General features: G+C 48.1%; 2 protein-coding genes across 2 annotated transcripts; both read right to left on the bottom strand.

Annotated features, from left to right (window-relative positions):
* Positions 1-7,698: 7,698 nt before the first annotated feature.
* LOC121007913 (taste receptor type 2 member 119-like) lies at positions 7,699-8,511 on the bottom strand. The gene has a single exon (XM_040440182.1). The coding sequence runs from the start codon at positions 8,509-8,511 to the stop codon at positions 7,699-7,701; it is 813 nt and encodes a 270-aa protein (XP_040296116.1).
* Positions 8,512-19,557: 11,046 nt separating this feature from the next.
* On the bottom strand, positions 19,558-20,370 carry LOC121007912 (taste receptor type 2 member 119-like). The gene has a single exon (XM_040440181.1). It carries the CDS (start codon positions 20,368-20,370, stop codon positions 19,558-19,560), a length of 813 nt encoding a protein of 270 aa, XP_040296115.1.
* Positions 20,371-25,766: the final 5,396 nt, after the last annotated feature.

Below are 25,766 nucleotides of genomic sequence, written 5' to 3'. Positions count from 1 at the left end.
CACCAGTTGTATCAGAAAGGTGCTTTTATTCCATATATAAGATATAGCAGGGGGCAGACAATTCTTAGTCACGCATCAAACAGCGACGGCCGTTTCGCGCTACAAGCGCTTCCTCAGGCTGTGCGTCAGCGCGTACATTCGTGCCACCCTTTTAAATACCGGCGCTGCCTGTTGTCATGGTAATAGACAACAAAGTTGCGCCCACATCAAAGGTTAATAGAAAAATATACATGCAACGTAACAACTATAAATACCAAGCACTACACTTCCACATGACAATTACGTGTGCAACATATAATTATAAGAGTGGACTCAAATCATTCCTGTCATTTAATCCAAGCTCACCCAGAGCTTTTGTGCGCACTATCCATCTTGCTTCCCTCTGCAGGAGGAGGCGATGTCTATCCCCCCCCTACAGAGGAGCGGATACAATCTCTAGCCCTGTGAAAGAGATACAATCCACGTTACCTCCATGAACACTTCTTACGTGGTCTATAAATCTGGGGCAGCCTTTTCCTGTTTTTACTGAGTTGAAGTGCTCCCTCACTCTTTCAAACATGCACCTGATTGTCTTCCCAACCTAGAATCGCCCGCAGCTGCAGAGTAGTAGATACACCACCTACGTGCTCCTGCAGTAATGAAACTATTGATTCTATGTTGGGTGCCTGCAAACTCGATATATTTCTTTCGGGAGTTATTGGAGCACAGTGAACAGCTGCCACATCGGAAATTGCCCTTTGGTATATTATTCTTAAGCCAATTGTTACCCTTAGTAGCCTGGAACCTGCTTCTCACAAGTCTGTCTTTAATCGTGTGGCTTCTTCTGTGGCTTCTGTTCTGTAAGTTCACTCAGGGTGGCATCCCTTCTCAAAATGTCCCAATTCTTGAATATTACTGAACGGATACGTTCTGCCATGGGGCTATATTTGAAAGAGAATGCAAACCTTCCACCCCCACTAATGGCCTTGATCTGTTTATTTCTACCACGCCTGCTCGTAAGTAGGTCATTCTGGGAGAAGCCCTCCTCTACTCTCTTCATATCCTTGTTGAGTAATTCTTCTGATTTGAGTCCACTCTTATAGTTATATGTTGCACACGTAATTGTCATGTGGAAGTGTAGTGCTTGGTATTTATAGTTGTTACGTTACATGTATATTTTTCTATTAACCTTTGATGTGGGCGCAACTGTGTTTTCTATTACCATGACAACAGGCAGCGCCGGTATTTAAAAGGGTGGCACGAATGTACGCGCTGACGCACAGCCTGAGGAAGCACTTGTAGCGCGAAACGGCCATCGCTGTTTGATGCGTGACTAAGAATTGTCTGCCCCCTGCTATATCTTATATATGGAATAAAAGCACCTTTCTGATACAACAGACTGGTGAGTGCAGCTGTATATTCCTTCTCTCTTATTGTGACCATATGTACCTTACTGTCACGGCTGAGGATGGGGGAAATCCTCAGCCGTGTGAAGCCTGTAGATGTTATGGCTGCTTGGCCAAGAAGACAGGATTAGGGAGCAGGTCACCTCCTAAACGCATCCCTAACCTGACCCTGGCTCCTAGCTACATGAGCCGACCTTGATGGTAGGAGGGCTCATGCTCCGGAACCTAGAAGTCCCTGCTAGCCCTCAAGATGGCCCTAAACTAGGAGCTGAGTAAGACAACCCACTCCTCCTAGACATGGAGGAGCAGGAGTCTCAACGGCCAAGCTGCTGGGAAAAGGGGAACAATTGCCAGCCAATGTATATGGCAGGTGCTGCACTAGTTCCAGCCACCTGCCACAGCCCTGCTGACTGGATCCGTGTGCAGGAAAGCTGAAGTCCACAAATAGCAGACAGACGTCAGCACAAACTCATCCACACACCGGAACCCAGATACATGGCAGCACAGAGTCATACAGGAAAACATAACAGACTTAGCTAAACATAAACTTAATGAGACATAAAACCTAAACCTAAACCTCAGAGATAAGGATTTTATGACCGGAAGGGTGGCCCTTACTGGAAGGATGGTAACCAGCAGGGGGATGTCTCCAGCAGCATGGCTGAAGCACCCTCTGACTACTGCCTTCCACTGAGGCTTTATAGGGCCAAGTAGCCACACCCACAGTCAGACACACCCAGTGCACACACACACTAGGAAGGAGGTTAACCCTTCCAACACCAGGGAAGGGAAAACACCACTTAAAAGGGAAGTGCACACAATAACATAAAACCAAGTGCACACATACACACATCACACGAAACCGCATGCACAACATAGCAAGCTGCCACGACACAGCTCAGACTGCTATGCTGCCACATACATACTGTTGCCAGCGGCAACCACAGGTGAGGCAAATACCACAGCCCTCACCTGTGATTGACAACCAAACTAAACCGCTGACAACCGCATGCGGTTCAGGAGTCACGGTCACAGCCATGGCCGTGACACTTACTTACTGTGATCAGCTGTGCACCACCGGCAGTGTGTAGATCCTCATCAGCCCCGATAATCGCCTCGCTACAGTGCGGATTGTTGGAGTAACTGTGCCGCCCCCTTCTCTACTTATGTGAGAAATAATATAATGACAGCACTGGAGAAATGAGATGACAGCGCCGGAGAAATGATGAGATGACAGCACTGGACAAGAGCACCGGAGAAATGGCGAGACAAGAGCGTTGGAGAAATGGCGAGATGACAGCACTTGAGAAATCATGAAATTACAGCCCCGGAGAAATGATGAGATGAAATTGCCATGCTAACCCTGCCTTCTGAGGTGCTGGCGCTGACACAGCTGCGTTGGCGACCTCTTCCTCCTCCTCTGCCTTCGCCTTGTGCTTCCACTTGTCCCCCGGCGTCAGTCGGGAATTCTCTCAGGAGCGAGTCTACCAGCGTGCGCCTGTAGTCGCGCATCTTCCGATCACGCTCCAGTGAGGAATTAAGGACGGCACATTGTCTTTGTACCGTGGATCCAGCAGGGTGGCCACCCAGTAGTCAGCACACGCTAAAATGTGGGCAACTCTGCTGTCGTTGCGCAGGCACTGCAGCATGTAGTCGCTCATGTGTGCCAGGCTGCCCAGAGGTAAGGACAAGCTGTCCTCTGTGGGAGGCGTATCGTTTGCGTCCTCCGTATCCCCCCAGCCACGCACCAGTGATGGGCCCGAGCTGCGTTGGATACCACCCCGCTGTGAACATTCTTCATCCCCATCCTCCTCCTCCTCCTCATCTTCCTCCTCCTCGTACTCCAGGAGTGGGCCCTGGCTGGTCAAGTTTGTACCTGGCTTCTGCTGTTGCAAAAATCCTCTTTCTGAGCCACTTCTAAAAGACTGGCCTGAAAGTGTTAGAGATGACCCCTCTTCCTCCTCCTCGTCCTGGGCCACCTCCTCTTCCATCATCAACAAGTGTTTTCTCAAGGAGACATAGAAGTAGTATTGTAAGGCTGATAACGGCGTCATCGCCACTGGCCATGTTGGTGGAGTACTCGAAACAGTGCAACAGGGCACACAGGTCCCGCATGGAGGCCCAGTCATTGGTGGTGTGAAGTGGTGCTGTTCCGCAGTGCGACTGACCCGTGCGTGCTGCAGCTGAAACTCCACTATGGCCTGCTGCTGCTCGCACAGTCTGTCCAGCATGTGCAAGGTGGAGTTCCACCTGGTGGGCACTTCGCATATGAGGCGGTGAGTGGGAAGGCTGACGTTACACTGTAGAGCCGACAGCCGAGCGGCGGCAGGGTGAGATGGCGTTGCGCAGTGCACACTTGATTTTATCCGATACTTGGTTGTGCAGGGAGGGCACGGCTCTCCTGGAGAAGAAGTGGCGGCTGGGAATGACATACTGTGGGACAGCAAGCGACATAAGCTGTTTGAAGCTGTCCGTCTCCACCAGCCTGAATGACAGCATTTCAAAGGCCAGCAGTTTAGAAATGCTGGCATTCAGGGCAAGGGATCGAGGGTGGCTAGGTGGGAATGTACGCTTTCTCTCAAATGTTTGTGAGATGGAGAGCTGAACGCTGCCGTGTGACATGGTGGAGATGCTTGGTGACGGAGGTGGTGTTGTTGGCACATCCTCTGTTTGCTGGGCGGCAGGTGCCAACGTTCCTCCAGAGGCGGAGGAAGAGGCTGAGGCAGCAGCAGAAGAGGGAGCAGAAGGAGCCTGAGCCCTTTCTTGGTTTTGAAGGTGCTTACTTCACTGCAGCCCGTGTCTCGCATGTAGATGCCTGGTCATGCAGGTTGTGCTAAGGTTCAGAACGTTAATGCCTCGCTTCAGGCTCTGATGGCACAGCGTGCAAACCACTCGGGTCTTGTCGTCAGAACATTGTGTAAAGAAGTGCCATGCCAGGGAACTCCTTGAAGCTGCCTTTGGTGTTCTCGGTCCCTGGTGACGGTGGCCAGTAGCAGGCGAACTGTTTTGGCGACGGCTGCTCTGCTTTTGCACCCTGCTCCCGCTTTTGCTACGCTGTTGGCTCGGTCTCACCTTCATTCCATGTGGGGTCTAGGACCTCATCGTCCCCTGCATCGTCTTCCACCCAGTCTTCCTCCCTGACCTCCTTTTCGGTCTGCACACTGCAGAAAGACGCAGCAGTTGGCACCTGTGTTTCGTCATCATCAGAGACGTGCTGAGGTGGTATTCCCATGTCCTCATCAGGAAACATAAGTGGTTGTGTGTCAGTGCATTGTATGTCTTCCACCCCTGGGGAAGGGCTAGGTGGATGCCCTTGGGAAACCCTGCCAGCAAAGTCTTCAAACAGCATAAGAGACTGCTGCATGACTTGAGGCTCAGACAGGTTCCCCGATATGCACGGATGTGATGTGACAGACTGATGGGCAAGGGTTTCAGGCGCCACCTGTGCGCTTTCTGCAGAAGAGTGGGTGGGAGATAATGTGAACGTGCTGGATCCACTGTCGGCCACCCAATTGACTCGCGCCTGAACTTGCTCAGGCCTTACCTGATTGGCTGTTTTGCAGCCTTTCAAAAAGCGCCATAAAAATCGCCGAACCCGAACTTTTACGTAAATGTTCGGGTTCGGGTCCGGGTGCCGAAAACCCTAAAGTTCGGTACGTACCCGAACTTTACAGTTCGGGTTCGCTCAACTCTAATGATGAGATGACAGCACTGGAGAAATAATGAGATGACAGCAGCGGAGAAATGATGAGATGACAGCACCAGAGAAATGATGAGATTACAGTGCTGGAGAAATGATGAGATTACAGTGCTGGAGAAATGATGAGATTACAGTGCTGGAGAAATGATGAGATTACAGTGTTGGAGAAATGATGAGATGACAGTGCTGGAGAAATGATGAGATGAAATTGCTAGAGAAATGATGAGATGACAGCACCGGAGAAATGAGATGACAGCGCCGAAGAAATGATGAGATAACAGCGATGGAGAAATAATGAGATGACAGCACTGGAGAAATGGCGAGACAACGGCGCCGGAGAAATGGCGAGTTGACAGCACTAGAGAAATGATGAAATTACAGTGCTGGAGAAATGATAAGATGACAGTGCAGTAGAAAATGATGAGATGACAGCACTGGAGAAATGATGAGATGACAGCACTGGAGAAATGATGAGATGACAGCGTTGGGGAGTCACCAGCTCTGAGATGTTCTCTCCAGTTTCTGATGTAAATGACAACAATGCTGACTTCAAAATGATTCCAGAAACCAAGGTAATGAAGACGATGACTAAAACGAAGAGGTATAATGGTGGTATCAGTGAAGCAGAAAGCAGTTAAAAAAAAGAATATTGGAGAGAAAGAGTGTAGGGAGAGTGCAGGAACAGTGCGGAGGAGAAGTTGGTAAAGAAAAGAGTGGAGACTTTCTGAGGCATCAAGATTCTGTTATAAACTGTAGTCACATAGGTTGATAAAAGACACAGGTCCATACAGCTCTACCTGTTCAAAGGAGCAACAGTTTTGTTTGCAAACCATAAAGAGAAAAACAAAATAAAATACTGAAGGACGAGCCAGTAATGACCACAAAAAGAAGTATAGAGAGATGTCAAGAGCTGAAAGAAGTTTTTATCTTAAGAACCGGACTTGGAAGCATGTGTCATCCCAAGTCCTCTGGTAGCAGGTGATGTCTCTGCATTTCAGGCAGCCATTTTGGTAGTTGCGCACTGTGACGTGAGACGGCTGCCCTTCCCTCTCTTCCATTTTAGATGTGATCCTGGTTCTGTTAAACAAGAAAAATGTCCCACACTGTAATCTGGCTTTGTCTTTTAGGCTTATATGTGGAGAATTTCAACAGATGAACTCATCATACAGGGAAACAGCATTTACATGTGAGGAGCAGATGCTCCCTCTTCACTGCCCTGGGACATCATTGATGTCGGTTCCTCTCAGCAGTTGGGGGGGACTTAGATTGCCTCAGAACATCTCAATTGGCATGTCTAAGACTCCAGTGGTCTTTTTGAGAAGAAGGAATCAGGGATCAAATATTAGTAATGCGAGAACCATAATTTCAGCAGTTAGCACCAATGTATAGTGAAATTTTAGTTCCGGACTGGAGGATCTGTTTGTTACGATTAGTTGGACTGTTATGGATCAGTGGTTGTGGAACGATTATGCCAAGTAACCAGTTTGATGTTGGTCCAAATCCTGAGGGTGCTATTCTGGTGGCAGTATTCACCCTTTAACCCCTATACAGGGATTTGGACTTTGCTGCGGGTTGGGGACCAGACCACTACCTCCATGGATGGTAACAGTATACTGGAAACATGACCCCTGGAAACAGGAACTCTGACCAGGAGGCTCAGAAACTAGAAAATTCACTAAACCTGAAGGCACCGTCTGAACAGGCACTAAGTCATAATGCGATCACAGGAGTCCAGATAGCAAACTAAACTGAGACAAGAGGAGCAGGGAACACAGACTAAATACAGCAGGAACACAGGCTGGGTCAGGACACACAGGACAACGGACACTGAACAGACGTACAGATGGGCAGGGATGGGACACGTAAACAGGACAGCAGAAGCTGTCACTGATGCTGCTCCTCAGGCAAGGGGCAGGATAGTCAAAAAACACATAGCCCACAACACACACAGGTGCACACGAAGAGAAAGAGGCCTTAACCCCTTCAAGGAAAACAAATACACACAGAAAATTAGAGGCAATTAACCCCTTTCATACTGACCAGGAGAGGAATACAGACACAATGGTACCATTCACACTCAGAAGCAACCAGCGTCAGGATACAAGGAGAAATGGTCCCAGTGAATTACCATACAGAGAAATGGCCCTAAATCGTTCCCACGAGCAGACGACGCTGGTACGCTTACTACAGCATCACCTGTGAACACCATGTAAGAGTTGTTTTAAATAATAAAACATGAAATCTGAGAATTATTTATTTCAACATATTTTATTAGAGATTCACTCAACTATAATATTAAGGAAATCCAGCGATGCATCTATGATATGATTGACTCTCTATTCTGGCCCAGAGAAGAGGGAAACCTCCTCTCTGATGTCCATATGCTCTCATAGGTTATAAGGGGTTTTCCTCCTGGGATAATCCCTGTAAGGGTTTGTGCACTGAGTTGTGCCCCAGTAACGCCCATACATGATGGCGGTGGTTTGGCTGTTGGTGGTCTGTCTTGCTTCCTCTGCTACTTATACATGACTCTATTATATACTACACCTTATAGCTCCTGTGTAATATGCCTCAGGGTTTATGTGTGTATATAGCAGGATGTTTCTTCTTCCTTTAGTGCCAACTTATCTTCGAAGAAGATAATAACTTTTTCTTCAGTTTAGGATTTCCGAGAGTGAATAAGATGGACAGGGAAGTAGAATACACCATAATATAAAGCCAGGAGGCAGTGTCCGCCACTATCCCAAAAGATAGCTCCGACATTAATAAACCAGTAGATACCAAGCAAAGGATCAGGTCTAGAATCAGGCGAGTGACCATTGTTTTCACTGCGCCCATGTGAGCCTTTAGCTGAGGCCTCTTGAAGTTGATCTCATTGCTCTTTACCTTCATGATATGGCTCAGGAGGGAGTTGACACAAAGCACGATCGATGTAAAAGTTATCAGAAAGGGAAGGCAACAACCGAATATCATGTTAAAGATTGTGTGTGGATAAACCATTGCAAACTTATAATCAGTCATGTTGGAAATCCGTGTTATCTGTAGAGTCCAGAGAAATGGTACATTAATTAGAAGTGAGCCTATGATAGACCCTACGAGCAGCAGAGGAACAAAGGTCGAGAAATGAAGCTTCAACTGGAAGAAGAACTGGCATGGAAGGTTGGCCAACTTTAGGCAGTAGTAGATGGAGAGCCAGGTGGCATGCCAGAAGCTCAGCTCTATCAGAAAATAGAGAATTGCAAATTCCATTACATAGACTTCATGTACAAATGTCAGGTAGCCGTCAAAAACATACAGGCAGCCGTTGAGAGTGATGGAGCACTGCAGGAGGAGGTTAGTTAGTGCTGAGGAGAACAGAATGAAGACACCAGGTTGATTCTGCCTCTTCCAGGTTCTGCAGTATTCAGTGACTATTAAGGAGTTCATTGAGAGTCCAGATATGGTTGCTATAATTAAAGTGATTGCCATGACTATCCTCTCTGACTGCCACATGTTAGGATGAAGGATAGTCTGCTGTCTACATACAGAGGATTCATGGATGAAGGACTGGAAACCTCAGGGGGAAGTCAGCAGAACACGCAATGGATGCAAATCTGTGCACTATCTGGTTTCTGCTCGTATTTTATGGAATATAATTATCCTTGAGTTGTTGTCTCCCTGGTGATCACTAATACACCTTTTTATGTCTTCCTTTTCGAGGCAGCCTAGTCTAAGTGGCTGCACAGAGGCTGCACCTCCTGTGTCTTATGACAGCCAAGCTCCTGCTCTAAAGGCCAGGATCACCAGAACGTTTACCCCTTGGTTGATTTAATAGGAGGCGCTCCCTTTATCAGCCATCGGCAGCCCCACAAATGAGATTGCAGGATCCGTGCCAATGTGTTTACACAGCAGATAGAGAACAAAATAACACTGCCCGAATCACAGGTTTTTTGCTGATGTTTTTTCTTTTACACAAAGAGAAAAACTTATATGTACAATATATAGTTTTGATGTAATCGTACTGACCCAAAGAGTGAAGTCATCATGTGATTTATGCAACAAAGTGAATGTTGCAAAGTTTACAACACTAATGACAGCATTGTTTTTTTCCCATTCAACCACAGAAAGTTAATAAAAGTTAATCAGTGGGTTATGTATACATTAAAAAACTCAACTTTTTCTGCAAAATAACAAGTGCTCATACAGCTACATCAACAACAACAAAAAACTATAGTTCTTGGAATGCACAGATGAAAAAAATATACTTTGACTAAAGGGTTAAGCATCAGAAAGTTGTGAAGATTTTTGTTTTTGGCAACACAAAAAAGTGTTGCATTATGTTGGGTTTTCCAGTGATTAGAATCATGGACTGCAGCGAAGGATACAGCACAATGAATATCCGGCTGAGGTATTTCAGGATGAGTCTAGCCTGGAAAGGAAAGAACGGTCCCAGCACAACTACAATGCAGAACATCAGGTCCAGGATCAAGCACAGAATCAATGTCCTGGCTGCCCGAATATGGTCCAGAAAGGCCGGACGCTGGAGGTAGGCCTACATGAGGGGTTTTGGGCGCCAGGGCCGAGCAAGGATGGGTTAAGGGGTTGAAGGTAGGCGGGAGTGTGAGCAGGGAGGGTGTAGGGAGGCGGGCGCATGCGGACCGGCGCCATTTTAGGGAGAACGGCAGGCAAAGAGGACATCTCCTTCTCCTCGGAAGCGACTCACCATGTCCGGTATTGAAGATGTCCTGGCGAGACTGCGGGCAGCGGCGGAGGCTCGTGGTCCATGCTGGCTGGAAGAGCAGGTAGCCGGCTTGCTGCAGGGGGAGGCGGCAGGGGCAGTTTGCCTTCCGCCATGCGACAAAAAGGCCGCGGCGGGCCAGGCCGCCGGCGCCTTATAGTAGAGGACACCCCCAGCGTCCAGCGCCGAGTAAGGAGCCCCTCTAGGGACCCTCTCAGCCCCATCCTCTTTGCCCGGGAGGAATCCAATTGGAAGGCGGGACTCAATGAAGGGAGGGGGCGGCCCCCTCCACCACGTGCAGCTGCAGACGGCGGGGATGCGGGACCTGGTACTGCGGGCTCCTCTTCTCAACCGGTGGGGAGGCCCGCTAGGCATGAGAGGGTCCTGGTGATGCTGTCGGTGTGCTGTTTCCCAGGTCGGAGCAAGACGCGTCCAGCCCTGAGGATGCTGGGACGTCGGGCTGCAGTGTCGGTTTGCCGGAGGGAGAATCCAGGATGATGCGATCGGTGGTGGAGTGGCGGGAATCCGGATCTACGGCTGCGGGGTTCACAGCGCCCGGGCAGCCAGGTGAGGCAACTCTGGGGACACTGTTTTCATTAATGCAAGGTGTGGGGGTCAGTGGAGGTGGTCAGTCTGAGTTAATTGGTGGTTTGGGGTGGTTGCTGTGCGGTTTGGCTAGTATGGAGCACGGCGGTGCAGGGCCTTTACAAGCGTGGGGGGTGGGGAGAGGGAGTGAGGGTGAGGCGGCGGGGGGATCGGGGCAGGTGTTGGGTGGGGTGGTCCCTGGGGGGGGGCGACGAGTGGGGCGGGTGTGGGGGGGGTTTCAGTGCAAACTCAGGTGGGTGGCGAGGAGGATAGGCCGAGGGTGGACGATGCGGCGAGGGGCGAGGTGTATATGTGCTTTGAGAGCCCTTTGGGGGCCCATTTGAGGCAGGAAATGAGGGACCGGATTTGGAAGGGGGAATATGTGGATATTTTCTCGCTTCTCCCTTTGGAACGCTTTAACTTGGATGTGGTTAGGAAGGATTTGGGGAAAAAGAAGGAGGAGGAAAAGAAGCGGTATAGGCTGATTCCCCGTAACTTTAGTAATTGGCTTCAGGCATTTGCTATTTTGGCAAGTGTGATTGGGGAGAAGGCGCCGGATAGTTGTTCGCCTTTGTTTTGTTACATGGACGCGATAGGGGAGGCTTATCGGGTTTATGGGGGGTATGGGTGGTTGCGGTATGACGAACAGTTTCGTCAGAGGAAGGCGGTCCGCTCCAGCATGCGGTGGGACCATAAAGATATAGGGTTGTGGATGAGGGTGATGGGGGCAGGGAGACAGGGGCAGCCTTTTCGTGCGGAGCAGGGAGGGGGGGAGGGGCGGGGCAGTCAGGTTTTGCGGCAGCCTCAGCAAAAGGTTTGTGCTTCTTATTCAATGAGGGGGGTTGGAAGTTCGGTCAAAAATGTAAGTTTAAGCATGAATGCTCGGGGTGTGGAGGGAGTCACAGTGCCAGTCGTTGCTTCCGGGGGCCAAGGTCAAAGGGGTGGAGAGGCGGTTGGAAAAGGGGCGGACGCCGGTACGAGTGGGCGCGATGGGTCGGTATTTAAGTAGGTACCCGGATAAGGATGGGGCGGAGTTTTTGAGGAAGGGATTTGAGGAGGGGTTTGTGATCCCGTCTTGTCCGGCGGGAGCGGGAGGTGGGAAGTGTAAGAATTTGAAGTCGGCTTTGCTGCACCCGGAGGTGGTGACTCAGAAGCTGGCTAAGGAGGTGGATTTGGGGAGGATGTACGGGCCTTTTGAGGAGTTACCTTTGGGGGACTTGGTGGTCTCTCCGTTGGGGGTGGTTCCGAAGAAGGAGCCGAATGCTTTCCGATTGATTCATCATTTGTCATTCCCAAAGGGGGCATCGGTGAATGATGGGATTGACCCGGATTTATGTTCGGTTGTTTATACATCCTTTGACACGGCGGTTGGTTGGGTTAGGAAGTTAGGGCCGGGTACGCTGTTGGCGAAGGCGGACATTGAGGCGGCATTCCGGCTGTTGCCGGTTCATCCGGATAGTTTACGTTTGTTGCTTTGTTTTTGGGACGGGGGTTATTTTGTGGACAGGTGTTTGCCAATGGGGTGTTCCGTTTCTTGCGCGTATTTTGAGAGATTTAGCTCCTTTTTGGAATGGGTAGTGAAGGATGTGGCGGGGTGTCAGTCGCTCATTCATTACTTGGACGACTTCCTGTGTTTGGGTCCGGCGGATTCCAGGGTGTGTGGGTTATTGCTGGCGTCGTTGCAGTCGGTGTTTGCATCGTTTGGAGTGCCATTGTCGGCAGAGAAGACGGTCGGTCCCACTACGGAGTTATGTTTTTTAGGTATTGTGCTGGACACGGTGCGGATGGAGTGTAGGTTGCCTGAAGACAAATTGGTTGATCTGAGGGCTGCAGTGAGGTTGGCAAGGTGTAGGCCGAAGATTCGTTTAAAGGAGTTGCAATCCTTGTTGGGGAAGTAAAATTTTGCTTGTAGGATTATCCCGATGGGTCGGATATTTTGTAGGAGGTTGGCGGCGGCGACTTCAGGTGTGGTGTCGGGTCACCATTTTATTCGGCTGGGTAAGGAGTTGAGGAGAGATTTGGAGGTTTGGGATGGGTTTTTGGGGCAGTTTAATGGTAGGGCGTTGGTCATGGGGGAGGTGGTTGAGAGCTGGGGGGGTGGTTGAGAGCTGGGGGGGTGGGTTTTGGTGTCTATTGTGAGGGACAGTGGTGCGCAGGTGAGTGGCCGGAAGGTTGGTTTGCGAGGGGTTGGGTGAGGAACGTGACGTTACTGGAGTTGTTTCCTATAGTGCTGGCGGTGGTGCTGTGGGGTGATAGGTTCAGGGACAGGAAGGTGAAGTGGCATTGCGATAATTTGGGTGTTGTGCAGGCGGTCAATAGTCTGTCGTCATCTTCACCTCCTGTGGTTAGGTTGTTGCAACACTTGGTGCTGATGTGTTTGCCTCTGAACACGTGGGTTGTGGTGGTGCATGTGCCGGGTGTTTCTAACGGAGTGGCTGATTCTCTCTCTCGTTTGCAGTTGGAGCTTTTTCGGCAGCTGGCGCCGGAGGCAGAGAAGGAGGGGTTGGAGTGCCCGGTTTGGCTCTGGGATCTCTTGGAGGTACTATAACGGGTTTGTTTAGGAGGTCGTTGAGTGAGGGTACATGGTTGGACTATAGTAAGGCGTGGCGTTCTTGGGAACAGTGGTGTGCGGATTTGGGGGTTGGGGTTGATGGGGGGGAGGCCCCGTTGGTATTGTTTTTGGGGCACATAGTGGAGGAGGGTTGGTCGGTGGCAAGGGTTAATCGTTGTTTGGCAGGCTTGGTTTTTGGTTTCAGATTAAGGGGCCTTCCGGATGTTACAAAATCATTTTTGGTGAAACAGGTGCTGAAGGGTTTTAGACGAGGGGGTCGGTTGGCTGACGGTAGGAGGCCGGTTTCTTTTGATTTGTTGATGAGAGTGGGGGTTTGTGTAGAGTCAGTTTGTAGATCGGCTAGTGAGGTTCGATTGTTTAGACTGGCTTTTTCGTTGGCCTTTTTTGGGGCTTTTCGGTTGGGGGAGTTCGTGAGTAAGAGTATAGTTAGGACGGGGGGTTTGGGGAGTGGGGATGTGGATTTGTATGAGGATAGGTTAGTGGTGCGAATTAGGGTATCTAAGACGGATAGGGAAGGAAGAGGTTGTAGTGTGTCTTTGTATGCGGTTGCGGGGTGTTTAGTTTGTCCGGTCAACTGTTCGAGGGAGTATAAGGCGGGGGTTTGCTGGGAGGGTGAGGGTCCTTTGTTGAGACACGAGGATGGTTCTTTCTGTCGAGATTCCAGTTTGTGGCTGTGTTTAAAAAAATGTATGGCAGCGTTGGGAATGGACTCCAGAGGTTTCACGGGTCATTCCTTTCGTATTGGGGCGGCGACAGAGGCTGCAAGGCTGGGGCTGGGGGATGAAGTGATTAAGAAGATCGGGCGGTGGGAGTCGGTGCGTTTCAAGTCATACGTGCGTTTGGGGGGTTTGTGATTTGGTGTTGGGGGGTCCGATTTTGCCTGTAGGGGGGGGATAGACATCGCCTCCTCCTGCAGAGGGAAGCAAGATGGATATTGCGCACAAAAGCTCTGGGTGAGCTTGGATTAAATGACAGGAATGATTTGAGTCTACTCTTATAGTTATATGTTGCACACGTAATTGTCATGTGGAAGTGTAGTGCTTGGTATCTATAGTTGTTACGTTACATGTATATTTTTCTATTAACCTTTGATGTGGGCGCAACTGTGTTTTCTATTACCACGACAACAGGCAGCGCCGGTATTTAAAAGGGTGGCACGAATGTACGCGCTGACGCACAGCCTGAGGAAGCACTTGTAGCGCGAAACGGCCATCGCTGTTTGATGCGTGACTAAGAATTGTCTGCCCCCTGCTATATCTTATATATGGAATAAAAGCACCTTTCTAATACAACACACTGGTGAGTGCCGCTGTATATTCCTTCTCTCTTATCGTGACCATATGTACCTTACTTACTGTGATCAGCTGTGCACCACCGAAAGTGTGTAGATCCTCATCAGCCCCGATAATCGCCTCGCTACAGTGCGGATTGTTGGAGTAACTGTGCCGCCCCCTTCTCTACTTATATGAGAAATAATATAATGACAGCACTGGAGAAATGAGATGATAGCGCCGGAGAAATGATGAGATGACAGCACTGGAGAAATGGCGAGACAAGAGCGCCGGAGAAATGGCGAGATGACAACACTGGAGAAATAATGAAATTACAGCCCCGGAGAAATGATGAGATTACAGTGTTTGAGAAATGATGAAATTTCAGCCCCGGAGAAATGATGAGATGACAGTGCTGGAGAGATGATGAGATGAAATTGCCAGGCTAACCCTGCCTTCTGAGGTGCTGGCGCTGACACAGCTGCGTTGGCGACCTCTTCCTCCTCCCCTGCCTTCGCCTTGTGCTTCCACTTGTCCCCCGGCGTCAGTCGGGAATGCTCTCAGGAGCGCGTCTACCAGCGTGCGCCTGTAGTCGCGCATCTTCCTATCACGCTCCAGTGAGGGAATTAAGGACGGCACATTGTCTTTGTAACAGGATCCAGCACGGTGGCCACCCAGTAGTCAGCACACGTTAAAATGTGGGCAACTCTGCTGTCGTTGCGCAGGCACTGCAGCATGTAGTCGCTCATGTGGGCCAGGCTGCCCAGAGGTAAGGACAAGCTGTCCTCTGTGGGAGGCGTATCGTCTGCGTCCTCCGCATCCCCCCATTCACGCACCAGTGATGGGCCCGAGCTGCGTTGGATACCACCCTGCTGTGAACATGCTTCATCCCCATCCTCCTACTCATCCTCCTCGTCCTCCAGGAGTGGGCCCTGGCTGGCCAAGTTTGTACCTGGCCTCTGCTCTTGCAAAAATCCTCTTTCTGAGCCACTTCTAAAAGACTAGCCTGAAAGTGTTAGAGATGACCCCTCTTCCTCCTCCTCGTCCTGGGCCACATCCTCATCCATCATCGCCATAAGTGTTTTCTCAAGGAGACATAGAAGTAGTATTGTAATGCTGATAACGGCATCATCGCCACTGGCCATGGTGGAGTACTCGAAACAGCGCAACAGGGCACACAGGTCTTGCATGGGGGCCCAGTCATTGGTGGTGAAGTGGTGCTGTTCCGCAGTGCGACTGACCCGTGCGTGCTGCAGCTGAAACTCCACTATGGCCTGCTGCTGCTCGCACAGTCTGTCCAGCATGTGCAAGGTGGAGTTCCACCTGGTGGGCACGTCGCATATGAGGCGGTGAGCGGGAAGGCCGAAGTTACGCTGTAGAGCAGACAACCGACCGGCGGCAGGGTGAGATGGCGTTGCGCAGTGCACACTTGATTTTATCCGATACTTGGTTGTGCAGGGAGGGCACGGCTCTCCTGGAGAAGAAGTGGCGGCTGGGAACAACGTACTGTGGGACAGCAAGCGACATGAGCTGTTTGAAGCTGTCCGTCTCCACCAGCCTGAATGACAGCATTTCAAAGGCCAGCAGTTTAGAAATGCTGGCATTCAGGGCAAGGGATCGAGGGTGGCTAGGTGGGAATTTTGCTTTCTCTCAAAGGTTTGTGAGAGAGAGCTGAACGCATCCGTGTGACATGGTGGAGATACTTGGTGACGGAGGTGGTGGTGTTGGTGGTACATCCTCTGTTTGCTGGGCGGCAGGTGCCAACATTCCTCCAGAGGCGGAGGAAGAGGCCGAGGCAGCAGCAGAAGAGGGAGCAGGAGGAGCCTGAGCCCTTTCTTGGTTTTGAAGGTGCTTACTCCACTGCAGCCCGTGTCTCGCATGCAGGTGCCTGGTCATGCAGGTTCTGCTAAGGTTCAGAACATTAATGCCTCGCTTCAGGCTCTGATGGCACAGCATGCAAACCACTCGGGTCTTGTCGTCAGCACATTGTGTAAAGAAGTGCCATGCCAGGGAACTCCTTGAAGCTGCCTTTGGCGTTCTCGGTCCCTGGTGACGGTGGCCAGTAGCAGGCGAACTGTTTTGGCTGCTCTGCTTTTGCACCCTGCTCCCGCTTTTGCTACGCTGTTGGCTCGGTCTCACCACTGCCTCTTCCTCTGAACTCTGAAAGTCAGTGGCACGACCTTCATTTTATGTGGGGTCTAGGACCTCATCGTCCGCTGCATCGTCTTCCACCCAGTCTTCCTCCCTGACCTCCTTTTCGGTCTGCACACTGCAGAAAGACGCAGCAGTTGGCACCTGTGTTTCGTCATCATCAGAGACGTGCTGAGGTGGTATTCCCATGTCCTCATCAGGAAACATAAGTGGTTGTGCGTCAGTGCATTGTATGTCTTCCACCCCTGGGGAAAGGATAGGTGGATGCCCTTGGGAAACCCTGCCAGCAAAGTCTTCAAACAGCATAAGAGACGTCTTATCCCAGATGTGCAGTATATTAAAGGGTTTTTTCACCCCAGTATTCCAAAGCCGTATTTATGGCCTAAATGTGACACTCACTTATGCACATGTAATCACAGATGTGCAGTATTTTAGAGGGTTTTTTCACCCTAACCAAAAGCTGTATTTCTGTCCAAAATGTGACAGTCACTTATGCTTGTCTAATCCCAGATGTGCAGTATATTAGAGGGTTTAAAGCTGTATTTTTGGACTTGCAGATTGCATAAAATGGCTGCCGATCATGTATTGATATTGACTAACTGAAGGAAAAAAAGGTTGGTTTTCAGCAGTAGTTGGCTCAGGGCAGGCTTAAAAAAATTGTGCACTGCACCCACAAAACACTTTTTCTGTAGATCGCTGAGTACATAAACCAGTTCTTGATAAGATTCCTCCCTGATTTCTCCCTCACAGCAGCTGCAGCCTCTCCCTACGCGCTACGTGACTCCAGCTTAAATAGAGGCTGGGTCACACGCTGCAGTTGACCAATCACAGCCATGACAATAGTAGGCATGGCTGTGATGGCCTTTTGGGGCAAGTAGTATGACGCTTGTTGATTGGCTTTGCAGCCTTTCAAAAAGATGAAATGATGAGATGACAGCATTGGGGAGATGAGGAAATAACTGTGTTTAAAAAAAAAATCCTCCATAAGTCAGCAGGACATAAAGAATAATGTTGGCTGAAGCGATGATGAGGACTACTGTATAACAGTCACCAGCTCTGAGATGTTCTCTCCAGTTTTTGATGTAAATGACAACAATGCTGACATTCAAAAGGATTCCAGAAACCAAGGTGATGAAGACGATGACTAAAACGAAGAGGTATAATGGTGGTATCAGTGAAGCAGAAAGCAGTTAAAAAAAAAGAATATTGGAGAGGGAGAGTGTAGGGAGAGTGCAGGAACAGTGCGGAGGAGGAGTTGGTAAAGAAAAGAGTGGAGACATCCTCAGGCATCAAGATTCTGTTATAAACTGTAGTCACATAGGTTGATAAAAGACACAGGTCCATACAGCTCTACCTGTTCAAAGGAGCAACAGTTTTGTTTGCAAACCAAAAAGAGAAAAACAAATTAAAGTACTGAAGGACGAGCCAGTAATGACCACAAAAAGAAGTATATAGAGATGTCAAGAGCTGAAAGAAGTTTTTATCATAAGAACCGGACTTGAAAGCATGTGTCATCCCAAGTCCTCTGGTAGCAGGTGATGTCTCTGCATTTCAGGCAGCCATTTTGGTAGTTGTGCACTGTGACGTGAGATGGCTGTCCTTCCCTCTCTTCCATTTTAGATGTGATCCTGGTTCTGTTAAACAAGAAAAATGTCCCACACTGTAATCTGGCTTTGCCTTTTTGGTTTATTTGTGGAGTATTTCAACAGATGAACTCATCAAACAGGGAAACAGCATTTACATGTGAGGAGCAGATGCTCCGTCTTCACTGCCCTGGGACATCATTGATGTCGGTTCCTCTCAGCAGTTGGGGGGGACTTAGATTGCCTCAGAACGTCTCAATTGTCAAGTCTAAGACTCAAGTGGCCTCTTTGAGAAGAAGGAATCAGGGACCAAATATTAGCAATGCGAGAACCATAATTTCACCAGTTAGCACCAATGTATAGTGAAATCTTAGTTCCGGACTGGAGGGTCTGTTTGTTACGATTAGTTGGACTGTTATGGATCAGTGGTTGTGGAACCATTATGCCACGTAACCAGTTTGGTGTTGGTCCAAATCCTGAGGGTGCTATTCTGGTAGCAGTATTCACCCTTTAACCCCTATACAGGGATTTGGACTTTGCTGCGGGTTGGGGACCAGACCACTACCTCCATGGATGGTTACAGTATACTGGAAACATGACCCCTGGAAACAGGAACTCTGACCAGGAGGCTCAGAAACTAGAAAATTCACTAAACCTGAAGGCACCGTCTGAACAGGCACTAAGTCATAATGCGATCACAGGAGTCCAGATAGCAAACTAAACTGAGACAAGAGGAGCAGGGAACACAGACTAAATACAGCAGGAACACAGGCTGGGTCAGGACACACAGGACAACGGACACTGAACAGACGTACAGATGGGCAGGGATGGGACACGTAAACAGGACAGCAGAAGCAGAAGCTGTCACTGATGCTGCTCCTCAGGCAAGGGGCAGGATAGTCAAAAAACACATAGCCCACAACACACACAGGTGCACACAAAGAGAAAGAGGCCTTAACCCCTTCAAGGAAAACAAATACACACAGAAAATTAGAGGCAATTAACCCCTTTCATACTGATCAGGAGAGGAATACAGACACAATGGTACCATTCACACTCAGAAGCAACCAGCGTCAGGATACAAGGAGAAATGGTCCCAGTGAATTACCATACAGAGAAATGGCCCTAAATCGTTCCCACGAGCAGACGACGCTGGTACGCTTACTACAGCATCACCTGTGAACACCATGTAAGAGTTGTTTTAAAGAATAAAACATGAAATCTGAGAATTATTTATTTCAACATATTTTATTAGAGATTCACACAACTATAATATCAAGGAAATCCAGCGATGCATCTATGATATGATTGACTCTCTATTCTGGCCCAGAGAAGAGGGAAACCTCCTCTCTGATGTCCATATGCTCTCATAGGTTATAAGGGGTTTTCCTCCTGGGATAATCCCTGTAAGGGTTTGTGCACTGAGTTGTGCCGCAGTAACGCCCATACATGATGGCGGTGGTTTGGCTGTTGGTGGTCTGTCTTGCTTCCTCTGCTACTTATACATGACTCTATTATATACTACACCTTATAGCTCCTGTGTAATATGCCTCGGGGTTTATGTGTGTATATAGCAGGATGCTTCTTTTTCCTTCAGTGCCAACTTATCTTCGAAGAAGTAAATAACTTTTTCTTTAGTTTAGGATTTCCGAGAATGAATAAGATGGACAGGGAAGTAGAATACACCATAATATATAGCGAGCAGGCCGTGTCCGCCACTATCTCAAAAGTTAGCCCCGACATTAATAAACCAGTAGATACCAAGCAAAGGATCAGGTCTAGAATCAGGCGAGTGACCATTGTTTTCACTGCGCCCATGTGAGCCTTTAGCTGAGGCCTCTTGAAGTTGATCTCATTGCTCTTTACCTTCATGATATGGCTCAGGATGGAGTTGACACAAAGCACGATCGATGTAAAAGTTATCAGAAAGGGAAGGCAACAACCGAATATCATGTTAAAGATTGTGTGCGGATAAACCATTGCAAACTTATAATCAGTCATGTTGGAAATCCGTGTTATCTGTAGAGTCCAGAGAAATGGTACATTAATTAGAAGTGAGGCAATGATAGACCCTACAAGCAGCAGAGGAACAAAGGTGGAGAACTGAAGCTTCAACTGGAAGTAGAACTGGCATGGAAGGTTGACCAACTTTAGGCAGTAGTAGATGGAGAGCCAGGTGGCATGCCAGAAGCTCAGCTCTATCAGAAAATAGAGAATTGCAATGTCCATTACATAGACTTCATGTACAAACGTCAGGTAGCCGTCAAAAACATACAGGCAGCCGTTGAGAGTGATGGAGCACTGCAGGAGGAGGTTAGTTAGTGCTGAGGAGAACAGAATGAAGACACCAGGTTGATTCTGCCTCTTCCAGGTTCTGCAGTATTCAGTGACTATTAAGGAGTTCATTGAGAGTCCAGATATGGTTGCTATAATTAAAGTGATTGCCATGACTATCCTCTCTGACTGCCACATGTTAGGATGAAGGATAGTCTGCTGTCTACATTCAGAGGATTCATGGATGAAGGACTGGAAACCTCAGGAGGAAGTCAGCAGAACACGTAATGGATGCAAATGGGTGCACTATCTGGTTTATTCTCGTACAATGTGGTAATTGTGTTCAAAAGCAACATACAACTGAATTTATGACCTGTATCTCCAGGATCGGGGGTGGCTCTTGTGCTTTCTGGGCTTTACGCTCAGATATTGGATGTTGATTACAAAATAAATTCTTGACAGTTTGTGAAAAATGACCATTTTATTTAAATCATAAATCGGTGAAGGGACAAATCTTGTGTGTACTGACAGCTGGTTACTGGATTCTGGAAAACAGCCAATAACATGCTCATCAGGTTTCCTTGAAGACAAGACGCAGGACTCAGCCTCTTCTCCCCCTCATTTGCAGCCCCATGTTTACTTTGCTAATGGAGCCCTTGGCTGAATACATTTTTGCACGATTTCCCATTTCAGTAGATGAAGTCCTCTGTATGCAGAGGACTTCATCTACTAATCCCTTCATGTCCCTTCCACACAAGCAGGAGGCCTTACAACAGATTTCTTTTTCTAAACAGTTCTATCTAAAACTTCCTGTAAGGGGCCCAAATGTCTGACCCTGACTGAAATCTGTATCAGCAGAACTATATCCCTTTACTGACTGATACTGAGAAGGAACTCTCCACATTTTCCTTCCTTCATAATTCTTGGACTGGAAGAATCTCAACAGCAATGTCAATCCTCTCGGTATACTATATGTTATATATCAAACGACAGATGGTCCGATATCCACCAGTTCATGTAAAAGTTCCTGATACCTGCTCTGTAATGTCTACTTACTGTCCAGTTTGGAGTACAAACCCTTGGATCAGTAATTTTATGGAATATAATTATCCTTGAGTTGTTGTCTCCCTGGTGATCACTAATACACCTTTTTATGTCTTCCTTTTCGAGGCAGCCTAGTCTAAGTGGCTGCACAGAGGCTGCACCTCCTGTGTCTTATGACAGCCAAGCTCCTGCTCTAAAGGCCAGGATCACCAGAACGTTTACCCCTTGGTTGATTCAATAGGAGGGGCTCCCTCTATCAGCCATCGACAGCCCCACAAATGAGATTGCAGGGTGCGTGCCACTGTGTTTACACAGCAGATAGAGAACAAAATAACACTGCCCGAATCACAGGTTTTTGCTGATTTACCACAAAAAAATCTCCGTTGCAAATGTTTTTTCTTTTACACAAGGAGAAAAACTTATATGTACAATATATAGTTTTGATGTAGTTGTACTGCCCCAAAGAGTGAAGTCATCATGTGATTTATGCAACAAAGTGAATGTTGCAAAGTTTACAACACTAAAAGACAATGACAGTATTGTTTTTTTTCCATTCAACCATCGAAAGCTAATAAAAGTTAATCAGTGGTTTATGTATGCATTAAAAAACGCAACTTTTTCCGCAAAATAACAAGTGCTCATACAGCTACATCAACAACAACAAAAACTATACTTCGTGGAATGCACAGATGAAAAAAAATACTTGGTGACCAAGGGGTTAAGCATCAGAAAGTTCAGAAGATTTTTGTTTTTGGCAACACAAGTGTTGCATTATGTTGGGTTTTCCAGTGATTAGAATCATGGACTGCAGCGAAGGATACAGCACAATGAATATCCGGATAAGGGGTTTCAGGATGAGTCTAGCCTGGAAAGGAACGAACAGTCCCAGCACAACTACAATGCAGAACATCAGGTCCAGGATCAAGCACAGAATCATTGTCCTGGCTGCCCGAATATGGTCCTGAAGTTGAGAGTATTTGATATCAGATGAGTTCTTCTGAATCTTCCAGATGTGTTTCACAAGAGACTTTACACTATGCAGAATGCAAAGGAGCGTTAAAAGAAACGGCAAGCAAGTCCCAAGTGTCATCTGTACAACTGGGAAAGAGACCTTCACGCTGATTCCAGAGCTACTGACATTCGTGTTTCCAGGGTCATCTACAGGTTTCTGTATAGTTGTCAAAAGAAATGGCAGATTGATAAGAAATGTTCCCAAGAAGGGGCCCCAGGAACAGCATGGTCACAGCAGAAGACAATCTTAGCTCTAACTATAGCAAAACTGGTTGGGAAAAGTTGACTAATTTGAAGCTGTAGCGTTTGGCGAGCCAGGAGATGATTCAGAAACAAAGGTAAATAAAAGACTGGAACAGAAGGAGACATGACGAGATGACTGCACAGAAGAAATGACGAGACAGCAGCGCTGGAGAAATGACGAGATGACAACACTGGAGAAATAACGAGATAACAGCGCTGGAAAAATGATGAGATGACAGCACTGGAGAAATGATGAGATGACAGCACTGGAGAAATGATGAGATGACAGCACTGGAGAAATGATGAGATGACAGCGCTGGAGAAATGATGAGATGACAGCGCTGGAGAAATGATGAGATGACAGCGCTGGAGAAATGATGAGATGACAGCGCTGGAGAAATGATGAGAAGACAGCGTTGGAGAAATGATGAGAAGACAGCGTTGGAGAAATGATGAGAAGACAGCGTTGGAGAAATGATGAGATGACAGCGCTGGAGAAATGATGAGATGACAGCGCTGGAGAAATGATGAGAAGACAGCGTTGGAGAAATGATGAGAAGACAGCGCTGGAGAAATGATGAGATGACAGCGTTGGAGAAATGATGAGATGACAGCGCTGGAGAAATGATGAGAAGACAGCGTTGGAGAAATGATGAGAAGACAGCGCTGGAGAAATGATGAGATGACAGCGTTGGAGAAATGATGAGATGACAGCGCTGGAGAAATGATGAGAAGACAGCGTTGGAGAAATGACGAGATGACAGCGCTGGAGAAATGGCGAGATGACAGCGCCGGAGAAATGGCGAGACGACAGTGCCGGAGAAATGGCGAGATGACAGCGCCGGAGAAATGGCGAGATGACAGCGCCGGAGAAATGGCGAGATGACAGCGCTGGAGAAATGATGAGATGACAGCGCTGGAGAAATGATGAGATGACAGCGCTGGAGAAATGACGAGATGACAGCGCTGGAGAAATGACGAGATGACAGCGCTGGAGAAATGACGAGATGACAGCGTTGGAGAAATAATGAGATGACAGCGTTGGAGTAATGATGAGATGACAGCGCTGGAGAAATGAGGAGATGACAGCGCTGGAGAAATGATGAGATGACAGCGCTGGAGAAATGATGAGATGACAGCGCTGGAGAAATGATGAGAAGACAGCGTTGGAGAAATGATGAGAAGACAGCACTGGAGAAATGATGAGATGACAGCGCTGGAGAAATGATGAGATGACAGCACTGGAGAAATGATGAGATGACAGCGCTGGAGAAATGATGAGATGACAGCACTGGAGAAATGATGAGATGACAGCGTTGGGGAGATGAGGAAATAACTGTGAGTAAAATAAAATTCCTCCATAAGTCAGCAGGACATAAAGAAGAATGTTGTCTGAAGCCATGATGAGGACTACTGTATCACAGTCACCAGCTCTGAGATGTTCCCTCCAGTTTCTGATGTAAATGACAACAATGCTGACATTCAAAATGATTCCAGAAACCAAGGTAATGAAGACGATGACTAAAACGAAGAGGTATAATGGTGGTATCAGTGAAGCAGAAAGCTTTTGGAGAGGAAGAGTGTAGGGAGAGTGCAGGAACAGTGTGGGGACATTATAGGGAGAGTTTTTTGAGACTGCAGGAAGAGCATAGGGAGACTGCAGGGACAGTGCAAGCTGAGTGTTATTGCTCTGTTCATCTTGTTCACCTGTTGCGCCATTTATACTTAATCAGTTCTGTTATACATACACTTACTGTGCATCAGACTTAGTCTCAACAGACGGTCTACTATATTGCCACGTTTATCTTGTTCACCTGTAGAGATGTCCCGAACTATTCGCCGGCGAATAGTTCCCGGCGAACATAGCTTGTTTCCGTTCGCCGCGGCGGGCGAACATATGCGATGTTCGGTCCGCCCCCTGTACGTCATCATTGAGTGAACCTTCACCCTGTACCTCACAGTCAGCAGACACATTCCAGCCAATCAGCAGCAGACCCTCCCTCCCAGACCCTCCCACCTCCTATCAAATAGCAAGGACAGCATCCATTTTAGGGACAGCATCCATCTTAGATTCATTCGGAAGCTGCAGTGTCACAAATTTGACTAAGTTGTAATCGCAATGCGATTAATACAGGTTATATTAATCGCATTGCGAATTCAACTTAGAGCTGGGTTCCTAATGGTTGGCGTTGCTATGGCTGGTGTCACCCGGTGCGGTAGAAAATGGTGTCACCCCATGCCCCCCCCCTTCCCCAGAAGCCATAATAAAGAGATAAAGAGAGAAAAAAAGAAGTCACTAAGTCCTCTCCAATCAGATATCTGCACGGACCCGGAGTCTTGCTCTATCTGCAGATATCTGATTGGAGCCGACTTCTTCTTTTCTCTTTAGCACATAAACGTTTAAACTATATTCCTTAATAAAAATGATCCGTCCACACCATGTGGGTCTATATTTATGAGGGCCCCCTGAGCAAAGATTAGTGAATGTGGCCGGGTGGCCCCAGCCCACAGCTCAACCCAACCCCTTATGTCTCCTGGGGCCGTCTCTATAATAATCCACAGTCATTTATGAATGGGGTTCGGTTATTAACTTATTATTATTGGGGTATTATTAAAATAATTTGGTCTATAAAGTCAGAGCCGCTCTACCTACCTCCTCCTCCCGGCAGCGGAGACTCCTGCAGGGCAGCGGCCGCGGCGCCCACCACTCACCAGGCTGCAGTGAGTCACACCCCCGTCCCCCTTTACCACGTGACGGTGCGACCAATACAACCATTAGGAACTCAGACCTAAGTTGTAATCGCAATGCGAATAATGCAGGTTATATTAATCGCATTGTGAATACAACTTACCACACTCTGCGTCAACTACGTAATTTTCCATGGGAGTTTTGCCATGGATCCCCCTCCGGCATGCCACAGTCCAGGTGTTAGTCCCCTTGAAACAACTTTTCCATCACTACTGTGGCCAGAAAGAGTCCCTGTGGGTTTTAAAATTCGCCTGCCTATTGAAGTCTATGGCGGTTCGCCCGGCTCGCCCGTTCGCGAACATTTGCGGAAATTCGCGTTTGCGAACGGAAAATTTTATGTTTGCGACATATCTATTCACCTGCTGCCACAATCCCAGTTAATCTGTTCGTTTATATATAGAATTACTGTGTTTGTATTAAAGTGCAGTCTAATGAATCGCCATCTGCCACATTCACAGTTAATCTCATATTTTATATTTAG

Source organism: Bufo bufo, chromosome 7 (assembly GCF_905171765.1).
Source record: "Bufo bufo chromosome 7, aBufBuf1.1, whole genome shotgun sequence".
Lineage (NCBI taxonomy): Eukaryota > Metazoa > Chordata > Amphibia > Anura > Bufonidae > Bufo > Bufo bufo.
Note: the sequence above shows the minus strand (reverse complement) of the source record. Positions and strands in the feature narration are given on the sequence as shown.

What these genes read in the sequence shown, in the direction of transcription:
- LOC121007912 (XM_040440181.1), bottom strand. Translation starts at nt 20,370, where the DNA reads ATGAACTCCTTAATAGTCACTGAATACTGCAGAACCTGGAAGAGGCAG.
- LOC121007913 (XM_040440182.1), bottom strand. Translation starts at nt 8,511, where the DNA reads ATGAACTCCTTAATAGTCACTGAATACTGCAGAACCTGGAAGAGGCAG.